Here is a 16,452-nt window from a genome sequence, read left to right on the forward strand (position 1 = left end):
AGAGGTCGGCGCTGAGGGGTTAAGCTCCATGTTCCTCAAATGTAAATTCTTTGAATGTTTAGGACAGCAGTCAACAAAGTGAAGATCTTCCTGTTCTGTCTTCCCATCTTTGAGTTAGAGCATGCATTTGCCTCTCAAAAAGTTCACAGCTCGTTCATACATTTTAATTAGCATCGTAACTAGTGGGTAGCGTCTTCATATTTTTAAAACAATGTGGCCTCCTTAATTTACCAATTACCAGTGGATGCAGCTTTTCAGAGTAAGATGAAGTTAATTATGTTTTCCTCTATGGTACTTTTACCCTTTGAAAGCCATGGTTTTGCTGGGAAGGACTTTTGAGGGGGGGGAGTTGATCAGTTCGTCAATGTTAAAAATGACCTTGGTTGCATTCTGCTTTATTAGTTCATTCTATCTACCCTCTTGCCAATCATGGACATTTTCACCTTTAACAGCATTGGACTCACTGTACACAGTTTTTATTACTACTTCTTAACACTTTTTGAATCTGTTGTTCCATCCGTTTGATACGGAGAAGTTCTCATTACAAGTACAGTAATCATTTTTCTGAAGTTCTCATTTCCAAGCCTATCAGATGCTTTTTTCATGCAACAGCACACTACTGACCGAAAGGTTGGAAGCACGTGTAGAGTGGAATCAGTTCTTCATTATTTGAGCTCTTCATATTTACTATACATCGCATACTTACTTTTCTTACAGTGTGATAGACTTTCATTCACTGCTTCCATTATTGTGTCTTTATTCTTTACGATCATGTTCAGTGTTGAAACTGACAACCCTAAGGATTTTGGGAATTATGTTTGCTTGATGATCCTTTGCTTGCTTGAAGATTTATAACTTCCTCTCCGATGAAAAACATGTTTTCCCCTCTTTTGGTCCATTTTTGGACAAGTAAAATGCTGCTCACTTTTATTAGAAATAAGAAATTAGCTCGCTTGTTGATGCAGCATAAAACACTTCAGCGGGATAAACTGCAAGAGCGACAATACAGAAAGATGCAAGCAACTGATAAAATGAAGCAGAGCAATCACTGGCCACCTCATGACATGCGCTGAAGTCCTGCACCTGCCTTCGGTACAGTTCGGCCCCGCTTCGGTACCGATCACCTGCTTGACACGGCCTTGCATCATTTACACTCTATCCAACTTGACTTCTAAATTGACAGTTCGCAAAACTTGTGACCAATGCCTTACCTATGTCACCACCGCTCTACTGCTGCAAGAACAGCTGATGCAATATGACCACAGCACCCAGCCCTCGTAAAATATAATACTCTACTCAGAAAAGTTAATGTCCAACTCGTTGGCTGAATGGTCAACGTACTGGCCTTCGGTTCAGAGGGTCCCGGGTTCGATTCCCGGCCGGGTCGGGGATTTTAATCGCTTCTGATTAATTCTTCTGGCTCGGGGACTGGGTGTTTGTGTCCGTCCCAGCACTCTCCTCTTCATATTCAGACAACATACCCCACTACCAACCACCACAGAAACACGCTATAGTGATTACATCCCTCCATATAGGGTTGGCGTCAGGAAGGGCATCCGGTCGTAAAACGGCCAAATCCACATTTGCGACAGTTCGCACCCGCAACCCTGCAGGTGTGAGAAAAAAACTGTAGGAAAATAAGAAGACGACTCAGAAAAGTTAATAAATCACAAGTGAAAACAAATTCACAGGAACTTCAGAAAAGCTGTATGCACTTGCTAACAACATCCAGCACTAAAATGAGAAAAGTAAATTAATCAAAATGAAAGAGAATGAGGAAATAACAAATCACTCACTGCTAATGGCTGGCACAGGGAGGTCTTTATGGCCTACAAAGGGAACACTCCACTGGTCTCAGAGTTACTGGAATCCTCCAGTGATGTATTACTGTTACAATCACCAACTTCCAAAGAGATTACTAAACTTCCAACGCCATTCTCCACTACAGCTTCATCTTCCCATACCTCGCTTATTACTTTTGTGTATGGCCCACAACTTTCCTCCAGTCATCAACACTAACTTTCACTGCAGGTTCACCTAAAATGTTTTGCACTTCGGAAACTGTGAACTGCTGATTTTTTGTGGGAACATAACCCATACACGCTGAGCGAGATAGCTTAACCATGTGATGAATGAACACAATAAAGCTCGCAACAAGGTTTCAAAATCATACTCTGCCAATATAAATCAGTACGAATGGCAGCATGGGATTGGTTGGATGTCTGTGTTTCCACACACACCCAGTGGACAGTGCCAAAATCAGCTAAAACATCAATTTAGAAGCTATAATATTCAGAGCAAACACAAAGGCATTTTGTTCGTACTGTAATCCAAGTGGTGGTGATTTTTTTTTTTAATCACCCTCTTCCCTTTATGTTCGCAGGCCTACAAGCTGTAAATGGTGGGAAATTCAAAATTTAATTAATGTAAAAGCAGGGACTGGATTGCATTGCAAATGTAGGGAAACTGAAGGGACCAAAGAAAAAAGTATTGTAAGTTGTAGGGGAATGTAAATTCCAAAAACCAAACCAAACCTCATGGTACTACAGCCCTAGAAGGGCCTTGGCCTACCAAGCGACCGCTGCTCAGCTCGAAGACCTGCAGATTACAAGGTGTCATGTGGTCAGCACGATGAATCCTCTCGACCGTTATTCTAGCTTTCTAGACCGGGGCCGCTATCTCACCGTCAGAAAGCTCCTCAATTCTAATCACGTAGGCTGAGTGGACCTCGAATGAGCCCTCAGGTCCAGGTAAAAACCCTGACCTGGCCGCAGATCAAACGCGGGGCCACTGGGTAAAAGGCAAGCACAGGATTATTCTGTATTTCATATGCGAGCCTGTTAGTTCTATGTTGTGCACCTGTGTAGCAAAAGTGAGTTGTGTATTAGAGGGTTAATTGTATTTTAATATTTCTTGCAGATACAGGCCCTTTCATTCAGTTTGGAAGAAGATGAAGCCAGTGAAGAAGAAGAGGAAAGTGAAGAAGACATCAAAATTGAACCTATCAAGAAGAAGGTTAGGAAGAATCCTGATGTGGACACGAGTTTCCTTCCTGACCGAGAGCGAGAGGATGAAGAAAACAGGCTACGAGAGGAGTTACGACAGGTGAGGTAGAGAAGCACAAACCCTTTTGTGCTTAACTGTAAGTAATGGAAAGAAAAATATCAGTGGCAGATCAAGTCATACATAGAAAGGAACATAATAGGATAAACATAACGATAGATCAGCATCGGAAGAGGGAGCGATAGAAAAGGAGATGAGTACAAACATAAAAGCACGAAAGAACATGGACAATCTCCTCAGCTTCATGCACTGCTGTCTTTAAGTACCGTATTCACTTGTGTAATTTTCCCACCCTTAATTTTGAAATGGCGATTTGGGGGAAATAAAATTGTGCGTAATTTTTTCACCATAATTGTGTAAAAGTTTACAATCATCAGTGGTTTTTCTATTTATCTTTTTTGCAAAATGTGAGGTCGTTAAAACCTCTATTGTTTCACTGTCCAATGGTTGGTTTGCAGATGGCGACTGACAAGCATAAGCAACACTGTAATAATGGAACGACTCAGCAAGCAATGCATGGTATTGGTCTATGTGCGCATGGTTAGTGATGCACACTTGGTCTGTGACATATACCAGTCTCTATATTAATCTTTTTCACAATATGTAAGTGAATAGTGAACAGTGATGGGTTAAAGTAAAATACTCAGTTTAAATAATTACTGTATATCCGCGAATATTTTCCGTATTTCTTTTTTTTTTTTTCTTTTCAAATTTTGGCGACAGAAAGTTATGGTGCAGGTATTATTATTTGTGTCAAGGTTGGCACAATACACCTCTGGAAACGGGTATTTTTCCACTTAATGTGATGGCAAATCTGTTCCCTCCAAAAGCGAGAAGCATGCCGCATACAACATATCAAGTCATTTGCATGGCATCATTTTATGTAGTTTATGTGTCTAGGATAGCTGGAGTACCCAGCGAGTGGCCGCATGGTTTGGGGCACGTAGCTGTCAGGTTGCATTCAGGACATAGTGGGTTCGAATCCTACTGTCCGCAGCTCTGGAGATGGTTTTCCGTGGTTTCCCACTCCTAGACCTTTCCTCTCCCATCGTCGCCATAAGACCTATGTGTGTCAGTGCAACGTAAAGCAAATACTAAAAAATATGTATATATAGCTGGTGTATGTACTCATGTTAGGATATTCACGGCTAAAGAAGAACTCTACATTATTGGAGAGAGAAAGCAAATTGGTAATCCATCTGAAGCAAGAAAGTAAAATGTGGGTGAGAGTTCCGTATATGATTGGAGGAAAAAATAAAGCTCGAAAGAAGAGAATGGTGAAACTGGGTAGATGAGTAAGAATGAAGTTGATATGTTCGCTGTATCAATTTAATAACAATCGTATGGCTGTATCAAGGTGTGTTAAACCTATACTATTAGTGTAACAGATTTCAGATTTTATGCACAAAATCTATTGTTCTTAGAAATTGCGTTAGGTGGTATTGTAGTTCACATTCATTAATGTCTGAAAATGGCAGATGAAGGAATGTCAACCGACGATTGCGTTATTGCTTACAGAAAGCAGTGAGCATTACAGTGACCTAGAGATGTTTTCGTCGGTAGCCCTGAAGATGGTTTACTGTGGTTTCCCATTTTCACTCCAGGCAAATGCTGGGGCTGTTCCTTAATTAAAGTCACGGATGCTTCCTTCCCACTCCTAGCCCTTTCATATCCCATCATTGTCATAAGATCTATCTGTTTTGGTGCAATGTAAAGCAACTTGTAAACAAAAAAACTTTCCATATGACTTCTACTCATGAAATCATTGGTTCTTTTTCCTTTAATGTCACTGTAACCAGTGAGCGCTACTTAAACTTGTGGCGAGATCATTTTGTTCCTGAACTTGTGCCAAAATGTCTACCTATGCAAACACAATCAAAGTCATCAACTCAAACACTGTTAGAGGATATTGGCAACAGAGCAGGACAACTGGGCCTAATAATAACTGAAAAAAGACCAAGTGCTTCTATACAGGTGGGAGTAAAGCACAACTGACTCTACTTTTGAACAAGTAGATGATTTCAAATATGTAGGTTCCCTGATCATAAACTCAAAGGAAGCAGTCTTATCCGATATAAAACCTGAAAAGGCATTTACCATCTTAAAGTGGTACTTGTAAAGAAGAAAAACCATCAACATAAAGACCAAGCTGAGGGTTTATACGGTAATGCTACTATTGTCCCATTTCTTCTGTATGGTTCCAAAACTTGGCCATGGTTGGCTGCCGACCTGCATAACCTGGGGGTATTTTAAATGCAGTCTTTACTTACAATTATTGACACCTCTCTTTTAGACCATTGGAGGAACTTGCAGATCCAAAAGATGTGTTCTAATTAACTGATTATCAAAGATAAAAATAGAAAGACATGTTATAAATCAGCCGATCATCAGAGATAAAGTTAGGGAGTTATGATTCAGTTAATTCAGACACGTGCAGAATGAAAGAAACCTGATTACCAAAGCCTCTATTGGATCACATTGTCCTCTGGATTGGAAAATTGTACATGATATTCCAAAGAAAATGTGGATCAGCCAGGTAGAAACAGAGGCTGCGTGACTGAAGTCAGTGATAGAACAACTGAAGAAAGCAGCCCAGAACAAATTGATGTGGAAGACCATCAACAATATGCTTGCCATGGCTACTACAGAAAGTGTACACATGCTGTACCAGCTAAAGTCATGGTTTCCTGGAGGCTCTAGTGTGAATTACAGACTGAAACACAATGGTTCATGCAAAATGAAGCGTGCCTATACCGAAAATATTGTACTCGATTTCTTGCACGAAACTCGTAGCTTTCGTGTAATATCGGACAGATTTCCTAAATGTCATGAAGTTGGCCAAACATAACCACCTCATAATCTGGCGATTAACCCATGTGATTTTTTCCGTGGGAGTTTTTTGAAAGAAAAGTTGTACCACAAGAAACTAAAAAAAAAATTTTAAAAATACCGGGCGAGTTGGCCGTGCGCGTAGAGGCGCGCGGCTGTGAGCTTGCATCCGGGAGATAGTAGGTTCGAATCCCACTATCGGCAGCCCTGAAAATGGTTTTCCGTGGTTTCCCATTTTCACACCAGGCAAATGCTGGGGCTGTACCTTAATTAAGGCCACGGCCGCTTCCTTCCAACTCCTAGGCCTTTCCTATCCCATCGTCGCCATAAGACCTATCTGTGTCGGCGCAACGTAAAGCCCCTACCAAAAAAAAACTAAAAAATGCAGCGCAAGTTAGGGCTATCCAACATGAAATATGGTATCCATTAGGAACATTTATCCATGCTGTTATTACTTTTGTATGAATTCTGTACAGATCTTGTGCAAAAAGGAATTAATTCCTAGAACAAAAGGGACAGCATTTCATGCATTACCCTGTACAGTCAAAACAGGTTAAGACATCCCTCTCTAGCGCATTTCCCTGGTTATAACGCCACTATTCCAAAGTCCCAGGACATGTCCTATTAAATACATGCTAAAGAAACCTGGATAACACATTTACGTCACTCTTTAGTACATACTTAATTCCCACCATAAGAAATTTAAATTAAGCGTTCCAGGCACGTTACACAACAGGCCAGCGACAACTGTCCTGGGTAAGGATTTGGTAGAGAACTTGATTTCACAGCTCCAGAACATGGTTGCATGTTGGCCTACAGCTGCAGGGAGCGTCAGTCCCAAGCCAGTCTTATTTCTTTGCGTTTGACATGTTGGATATTCGTGAGGCCTCTTTCAGGCGGCATGGATTTGACCCGCTTCCGCGTTTAGCCGCTGGTCCGCCTAGCCCTAAACTAAGAACTGATTTTTCAGATAGAATCTTTCAGATGATGCGGAGCCGGAGAGTTAACCACGCGCGGGAGAAATGTTTGAGCGGGCAGTTCGTAGTGAGCCCTGGTCCTGCAGCTGCAGTTACTTGTTATTGGACATTTGTTTTTATGCATGTCATCATACACAGCGAATCGACCATGCCCACGACATCAGTACTGTGACCTCTATTAGAAACCAACAGTGTACCTGTAAGAAGTTAGAAATGGATTTAGACAATTAAAAAAACATTGGCCAGCTCTCACCCATTTGACATGTTTATTCCTCATTTTCAATTTAAAAGTTATTCATTTTTTTTTTTTTTTTTCTTTTCCTGACCGGGCGAGTTGGCCGTGCGTGTAGAGGCGAGCGGCTGTGAGCTTGCATCCGGGAGATAGTAGGTTCGAATCCCACTATCGGCAGCCCTGAAAATGGTTTTCCGTGGTTTCCCATTTTCACACCAGGCAAATGCTGGGGCTGTACCTTAATTAAGGCCACGGCCGCTTCCTTCCAACTCCTAGGCTTTTCCTATCCCATCGTCGCCATAAGACCTATCTGTGTCGGTGCGACGTAAAGCCCCTAGCAAAAAAAAAAAAAAAAATTTCTTTTCCTGTGTGATTTACAGCAGTTGTTATAGAATCTGAAATAGACACTGAGAACTTAATAACTTAAATGTCGGAAATACCAATGGTCTCGTGTTTGGGAAAGCGTGATATCATTTAGACCGGTTATTGAAAGAGTGTCCTCAAAATTTTACCCATCTCCTTCTCTAACGAAATGTGAAGGACACAACATGCTTGAACTAATTTTGTATTCTCTTAAGTGTAGAAGGTAAACAAAGACGATTATGGTCCATATTTATCACCTACACTGAAAAGAGTGTTGAAAAGGATCCGCTGGAAAGCGCAGGGGTTCTGCACCACTCAACCCACTGTATGTGTGCGCATACACATAGGTGCGTTTTACTTCCGTGCCGTCTGAAAGTGGCCTTGAGTGAGTTGTGTAACAATGTACGTAAATTAGGCCTATTGTACTTACGCATGGTGGTTTGCAGGGCATTCAGTTACGGATAAGAAGAAAGCTAGACAAATTAGTTTATTGATAAAGTGGATGCTAATCCACATATGGAACATGTGCAAATTGCCCAGATGTCGGACTTTCCTAAGACGTCTTTAAACATAATTGTAAGCGACGTGTATAGTTCATGTTTCTAAGAATGTTTTTCCTTGATGTTTTACTATGTTGGTGTTCTTAACATGTATTATTTATTTCATTAATTATAATTGTCGGTTAGGAGCACACAGCTGTGAGCTTGCATCCAGGAGATAGTGGGTTCAAGCCCCACTGTCGGCAGCCCTGAAGATGGTTTTCCGTTGTTTCCCATTTTCGCACCAGGCAAGTGCTGGGGCTGTACCTTAACTAAGGCTGTGGCTGCTTCCTTCCAACTCCTAGGCCTTTCCTACCCAATCGTCGCCATAAGACCTATCTGTGTCGGTGCAACGTAAAGCAAATAGAAAAAAATATATATATACAATTGTTAACAGTGTTTCTTTGTTTTCATCGCATTTATTTTTACATTCAAACTTAGTCTTAAATTTAATTGCTTTTAAATTTTTTAGCACGTTCACTTTTTATGACGTTATTTCTTTTTGGTCTCCTAAAAAATGTCCTAACCAGTTTTGGCTGTATATTGCCTTATTTACCTTTAGGAGATGGATGTAATGCAGATTCTACGGTGGCTTCTTGGTCTAGTAAATGAACACTTGATATTTTGCTTTATTTTTTTAAGCTGAAACCTCTTAAAGTTCTGAAGTAATTTGAAATATTTTCTTTCTCTCTTTAGGAATGGGCTGCTAAGCAGTCTTCTTTGAAAGAGGAGGAAATTGAAATCACATTCAGCTACTGGGATGGCTCTGGTCATAGGAGAACTGTAAGAATGAAGAAAGGTAAGTGGTAGTCTTTGTTGCTGTTAATGAATTTTGATTTCTTTTGCTCACATACGGTCTAATGTTACCAAACTCCTCTGATCTATAGTACTGATCCGGGTTATATTCGCATCTCTACTGGGAATTTTAACTTGAGAACTGTCGATGATCCACAACTAAGTATTTTTTTATTTTCCACCTTGTCGATACACTAAATTGCTTAAGGCAACTTATTGGTTAAAAGTGGTACATGTTTCATATATCATCAACATCTTCACCCACATAACACTGTTTAGATGAAACATTCATATATTGACAATGTATCAATGTTTTAGAGGAAGTTGATACTTTGTCAATATATGACAAATACTTATCCTTGCAAAAAAATACTTCATTTTAACGATTTTCAATTTTTATTTACAACACTGATAAACCCAAAACAATTTGCATATCCATAACTCAAAAACTCTTTGCGCTATAGCCGTAAATGCGAAACCATGTATGGGTCTATACCACATAGAGGCTATGGAAGAAAAGAGGGTCTATACCACGTACAGTATAGAGGTCGGCGCTTAGGGGTTAAGCAATATGATAAAGTTTTTGGAGGAAACTGACGTAGTTTCCCCGGTAAAACTGAATGTAAAGTTTTTGAGGTTTTTTAAGTCGCATACTGGTAATTAACATTTGAAGCCAGCCCCGTGGTCCAACTTGCCTGCCTCTCACCCGGAGGGCCCGGGTTCGATCACTGGCCAGGTCAGGCATCTTTACCTAGATATGAGGGCTGGTTCCAGGTTCAGTCATTCTATGATTACCTTTAATTGAGGAGCTATTTAATGGTGATACGGCAACCCGGGTTTAGAGAGCCAGGAATAACGGCCGAGAGATTCGTCACACTGACCATGCGTCACCTCTCGTAATCTGCAGGCCTTCGGACCGAGGGCGGTTGCTTGGTAGGCGGAAGGCCCGTTGGGGCTGCAGTTTTGTTTGGTTTTGGAGCATTTGTAAGATTATAAGGATACATATTTCATTTTTGTGATGTTTAGCTAAATTGTTAATGGTTCAATCGTTCCCGGATTTGCCGTTTTCCCATGTTGTACGTTTTTTTTTTTTTTTTTCGTGGTCCCTCCAAAAGCGGAGAATCGAGGTTCCACTGTAGTCTGTTATTGTGCTTATTATATCTTTCACCCCATCCACCTTCCTATCTTTCTGTGGTATACTCCGATATAATAATAAATATAATATTTATTTGCATATTATATGTCATATTGGAGCACTTGAATCGTCCATATACAGTTAAGTTTTTGGCATATTAGCTAGAGATTTGGCTTTCACCTTCCTTATCTGTTACTTAAAATATATTTTCTGTAACTCATCTCTCTTAATTAAATCTATAGTTAGGATTTAGTTTACCCTTGTTACTAATGTACTACTGTACTGAATGGAAATAGTTCTTTTCATACTCAGGTAACTCGATGTACCAATTTCTCCAGCGCTGTCTTGAGCTGTTACGGAAGGAGTTCAGCGAACTGAAGACAGTCACAGCTGATCAGTTAATGTACGTCAAAGAAGATCTCATTCTTCCGCACCACTACACCTTCTACGATTTCATCGTGACTAAGGTAAGACACCAACTATTTTTGTTCACTGTTTAATTTGTAAGGGAGCGGGCGAGTTGGCCATGCGATTAGGGGTGCGCAGCTGTGCTTTGCATCCGGGAGATAGTGGGTTCGAACCCCACTGTCGGCATCCCTGAATGTGGTTTTCCTTGGTTTCCCATTTTCACACCAGGTAAATGCTGGGGCTGTACCTTAATTAAGGCCACGCCTGCTTCCTTCCCACTCCTAGTACTAACACTTCTGGTACTATTCAGTTTAAGCAAGGCATTTGATAGACTTCATTATGACCTCCTTCTGACTAAATTACATACAATGGACATGTCTCTATCAGCTCTCTCTTGGTTTGAAGCGTTTTTGAAAGGGAGGTTTCAGCGTGTAGTATTTGACAAACAAAATTTCTCTAAATGGTCTTTTTTTTTTTGCTAGGGGCTTTACGTCGCACCGACACAGATAGGTCTTATGGCGACGATGGGATAGGAAAGGGCTAGGAGTTGGAAGGAAGCGGCCGTGGCCTTAATTAAGGTACAGCCCCAGCATTTGCCTGGTGTGAAAATGGGAAACCACGGAAATCTAAATGGTCTAGTGTACATTCCAGCATCCCTCAGGGTTCCGTGTTGCGTCCGCCTTTGTTTTCACTGTATATAAACGATCTGCCTGGTGTTTTACGCCACACGAGACATCATACGTACGCTGATGATTTACTGATGTATTACCATTTTCCTGTGAATCCTATTGGACGAAAGTATTAGTAAAATAAATCTAGATATAGAAAGACGACATCAGTACACACTAAGTCATAATTTACTATTAAATGAAAACAAAACCTCAGCTATTTTTGAGGGATATCAAAGAAAAGTATCAAATCTTTTCAAGTGGGACATTCCTCTAGTAATTGTAAATGGTTCTATAGTTAAGTATCGAGAATGTGTTAAGAATTTAGGTATTCTAATGGATAACACTGTGTCCTGGACCTTCCATGCCAAGCATTAGGTCAAGAAATTGTCTGGTATATTGAGTCAGTTTCGACGAAAATTGTCGTATCTTCCTTTTTCGGTGAGAAAGATGTTGATCCAAACTATGGTATTTCCTATTTTGGATTACCGTACTGTAATTTACAGCAATATCTCAGAGAAATATAATACCAAACTCCAGCGTATTCAGAATGCCTGTGTGCGATTAGTCTTCAGTATTCGTAAAGACTGTCACGTAACATCTTACTACAAAGCCGCAGAGTGGTTGAAACTCAGGGATAGACGATCATACTCAACTGCTTGCTTACTGCTGAGAATTTTAAAATCTAATGTTTCCTCGTATTTGACGAAGTCCTTTGTTCAGATGAGTCAGGTGCATGATCAGGACAATAGGTTTACAGCTAACACCCTTCAGGTTCCACAGCATCGTACGGTAAAGCGCAGTAAGTTGTTCATTGTCACTGCCTCTCAATTATGCAATGATTTTAAATTATATGAAATACAGCAAAGTAGTGTTGGAACTCAGAAAAAATGTCTTAAATACTGCTACCTTTCCACTTATTAAGCCATGTAAGTGAATTTTCACCATATTCATTAAATAGTACGAAATATCATAATCTCCTAGATATATTTTAGATGCTCAGTTTTATTCTTAATTCATCCTCGGCGTTAAAATTCTTAGGTTTCTCTTATGTCTTCTCTTCTTTGTCAGTATACACTATGAAATGGTAGAAGTATTATTGTAATCTCTTAGATGTTTTGTTTTTAATCTTATTCTTATATCCTCAGTAGAAAAATGTATCTTACACTTTTTATGTATTATTAGATTGTGTATATTAATGGACACATTTAAGTTAAAGTGGCAGTTAGTTACAGCCAAAGGGACCTCTGGTCCTGCTTGTAATTAACTTTAAATAAATATATTTTTATTTCCTATCCCGTCGTTGCCATAAGGCCTATCTGTGTCGGTGCGACGTCAAACAAATTGTAAAAAAAAAAAAATAATAATTGAAAGGGGAAACTCTTTTCTTCCCTCTGATGCTCTTGCTAAGGAAGTAGAATAGTGCAGTGAATTAGAAGTTCATGAATAGTGTATGTTCAGTGCTGCAGGACGAAAATAACTTTCATTTGTTGTGTCACTGCCAAGTAACATAGCTCGACAAAACTTGAACCATACATAGGAAGGACTGTTACAGTATGGTATGGTAGGCAGCTGAAAGGAATATGTGATGAGATGGACAGAAATGACTCTTTTGTACAGAGACAATAAATTACACGTAAGTCACTGCGACTCATGATGGTCTCCTGGACATCACAAAAGAAGGGACAGGCAGAGGTGCCAACTATTACGGATTGTCCGTAATAATTACGGATTTCACCTCACGATTACGGAATTACGGTCAAAGGGGAAATTATTACGGAAAAGCAGACATCACGAAAAAATAATTTTGAACGGTAAAAATAAAAGGAAAAATTTTCAGTACTTTCGAGTCTTTCTCCTAAATCGTCCTCGTTTCAATGCTTGTGAGTTGGCAACGATACTTATTCGATTGTGACTTCCTTTGCTACCCACAAGCGCTGTAAAATTCATTGTGAATGAAGGAGCTCAGGCGCTGCCCTTCTCCACTATAAATCCTTCAGTAATGTCGTATTTGCTGTGTTAAGTGTACCTGGAAAGAAGTAAGGCCCACATTAAGCACATTAGCACTGGAATCGCTTATGGTTCAGAGGACGAAAATGCCATCACAGTGGGAAGGATGCTTCAAGAAAAACTACACTGAAAAGCAGCTGCTGCGTGAGAAACAAGCTACAATTAATGTTTTATCACAGAACTGACAGGTTGTGTGCAAATGTTATTGTGTAATATGGTATACTTTCGAATATATTGCTAGAAGGAAGGGCAAAGGGGGTGTCATTATCGACAAGGAAGGAGCATGCTTTGGACTTGACTCGAAATTCTTCTCGGGGGCGGAGGGCGATTACTGATAATCCACTTCAAAGGTTGGCACCTCTGGACAGGGTTCTTTAAAGGATGTATGATCACCACAGACAGCGACGCGTTCCCATGCTGGCTTCAAGTTTGGTAAGGAGTTCTTGTGGAAGGGCATTCCATTTCTTTACCAGCGCTGTTGACAACTGCTGGATGGTCGTTTGGTGCATGTGGACGTGCTGTAATACGTCTGCCCAACATGTCCCACATGTGCTTGATGGGATTTAAGTCAATGGAATGGGCAGGCCAGTGCATTGTCATCCATAAAAATGAAGTCAGGGCCGAATACACCCCATGAACAGACACATGTGGAAGGAGTACACTGTGTGTTACCCAACTGATTGTACAAACTAAATTACTAATATCTAACATGGAGAGACCTTCCAGCTTCAAATATGCTTATAATAATGCACCAATGAAATAAGAATCACAATAATAATAAACTATACAGTGCAGGGGTGTGATATATTTACCATTACAGTAGTTAATAAATTGTAGTAGTGGTTAATGTGTGTGTTTGTTAAATTTAATTGTAGTTTACTTTCATTCTTGCCAAATTGATAAATTAAGGAAAAAATGATGGTACAGACCCATATTTTTTGTTTTATTTTGCAGGCCAGAGGTAAGAGTGGACCTCTGTTCACTTTTGACGTGCACGATGATGTTCGTCTTGTTAACGATGCCTCTGTGGAGAAGGAAGAAAGCCATGCGGGGAAAGTTCTTCTTAGAAGTTGGTATGAGCGTAACAAACACATCTTCCCAGCCAGCAGGTGGGAACCTTACGATCCGACAAAGAGCTACGACAAGTACACAGTTTCAGACCGGAGCAATAAGAAATAAGGAATAACTCCTGTATAACTGGACCAAATAATGTTTTGGTTTTTTTTTTTTTTCTCATTAATACTCTCCATGTTAGAACATTCCTAGCTATGTGTGTTTCTCATTGTCTGATTGATATTGATTCAGGGGAGAGAAATGACTAGTGCTGGATTGTGTAGTAGAGAAAGAGAAAATGACCATGATTTATCAAAACCGCCAGTTGGCATAACTGTGCACTTCAAGAGTTTGTGCTTGACTTTCAGAACGAGTAGGTTTCAAGATCTTTTTTAATGGTATTCTCATTTGTGCAAAACTTGCATTTAATGTTATTTGAGAAACAGTGGAAACTCTTGTTTCTTATTTCACAAAGACAAACTACAAGAAGTTGATAAAGTGATGCTTGTACTTTTTCATATCAAGTATTACTAGATATAGACACTATCTGATCAAAAGTATTTGGACACCTACTTGAAACTGTCCTCTGAATGAGTGTTTCACAAACGTTTTCACTACAGAAATATTTTTAATCTACAATGCAACCACAGAACCCTATCATAGTCGAGTAGTGTAATGCATTTTCTTTATTTTGCTACTATTATTGTTATTACAATGCATGTTTGAGGTGTATAATTACAAAATAGAGACTGTGTTAATAATGCACAGCCATTGTCGAAATATTACATTATTAATTTTATTGGAATTCCAAAGAATTAAGACCTGTAAGCAGTGAAGACAAACACATTTGTTATATACTCCAAGTGCTATCGTCTCGCTACGAGACGATTCAGATCCCGGCTCAAGTGCTATCATCTCACAGCGAGACAATTCGTAAAATCGGTATAATAATCAATTTTACGAATATTCTCGTTGCGAAATGAAATTCTCTATCTGGTAGGCAGTGCAAGTTGGTCTTTAACTGGGGAAGGAAAGCAGTAAGCGGTGATCTTGTCAGCTGTGAACTGGTCTTTGTTTACTTCTACTCAAATTGTCCAGTTGCTTCAAGCGTTTGAAGATTATCGTTTGCTAGCCAATTTGTGATAATTGTGTGCCCAATTTACTCTATTTTAATTGGTTTGTTCTAGTTTAGTGATTATTATAATATAAACGTGAGTGAACTAAGTGGTTCAAGTGCAATTAGGAAAGCATTGGAGGAGCTTGGGAGTGATGAAAGTGAAGACGACATTGGTAATGTAGAAGATTTTCATGATGATTTATCATTAAACGACTTTTCTTCTGGAAGTGGGGAAGAATATGACCCTAATTTAGATACCCATGACTACAGTAGAACCTTGATAATTCGAAATCAGTTAATTCAAAGTCCCGCCTAATTCAAAGAAGCTCTCGTTCCCGGAAACATGAGGTACGGTTTTGCATGTTATTTAAATTATTTAATTCAAAATACGGATAATTCGTAATTTGAAGAATAATGTCGGTCCCATTACCGAAATTCAGACTTTATATAAAAAATATAGTTGCTTTTTCAGAGTAATTTAAATTCGAAATTTATCAGCGTCATGATAGAACGCGTCTTCTGGAACATGCTGGGATAGATTTCAGTATTTTTCACTCAAGTCGGTGTGTCTACAGTGTGCTTCATATTTGCTAAGTACGAGTAAAATCTTAATTCCTTTGTATTCAACGTTTTAAGGAACACCATAAAATCACTTAGCAGGCAGTGTGCGAAGAAGCAGAATCCACGAACACCAGCGATGCCGACAGTTGGCGAAAAAGCGTGGCTCATATAATCAATTTGTGCGCATTGAATATTGTCAATGCCGATGAAACTGCATTTTTTTATGCCGTGCCCAAACGGACTTACGGTTTTATAGGAGGGAAGTGCCAGTCGGAAATCGTACAAGGGGACCATTGCACTGTGTTGCAATGCACACGAAAGTGAGAGACTTCTTCCCCTCCTCATAGGAAAGTTTGATAAGCCACGATGTTTTAAGGCATCGGGCACTTTCCATGCAAGTGCAAGACATCTAAAATGCATTCAGAACAGTCATCCAATGAATAAAGAACTTGCACAAGGGAGCCAGCACAATTTGTCCTCGTATTTGAATCGTGCGTTTTTTTTCTTTCGATGCGTGAGGTTATGTTTGCCAGTGATTTATTCAAGTGCATTATTTCAATAATATAAATGCACCTTGTTGGATACATTTCGGGAATAGATTTTTCCAAGGCATCTGAAAGGTTTAAAACTGTGAATCAAGGTGATTGCGTGCATTAATATGCCTTAGAATACTTTGTGAAGCGGCAAGGGTTCACATTTTTT

General features: G+C 39.7%; 1 protein-coding gene across 1 annotated transcript in view; it reads left to right on the plus strand.

Moving 5' to 3' along the window:
* The window catches only part of LOC136884522 (protein FAM50 homolog), a 32,552-nt gene extending 16,921 nt beyond the window's left edge, over nt 1-15,631 (plus strand). The window contains exons 4-7 of the mRNA XM_067156759.2: nt 2,920-3,105; nt 8,700-8,802; nt 10,246-10,400; nt 13,974-15,631. Coding sequence (XP_067012860.1) covers nt 2,920-3,105; nt 8,700-8,802; nt 10,246-10,400; nt 13,974-14,198 — 669 coding nt within the window. The 3' untranslated portion in view covers nt 14,199-15,631. The remainder of the gene's footprint in view (nt 1-2,919; nt 3,106-8,699; nt 8,803-10,245; nt 10,401-13,973) is intronic.
* The last annotated feature ends 821 nt before the right edge of the window (nt 15,632-16,452 follow it).

This window comes from Anabrus simplex, chromosome 12, assembly GCF_040414725.1.
Source record: "Anabrus simplex isolate iqAnaSimp1 chromosome 12, ASM4041472v1, whole genome shotgun sequence".
NCBI lineage: Eukaryota > Metazoa > Arthropoda > Insecta > Orthoptera > Tettigoniidae > Anabrus > Anabrus simplex.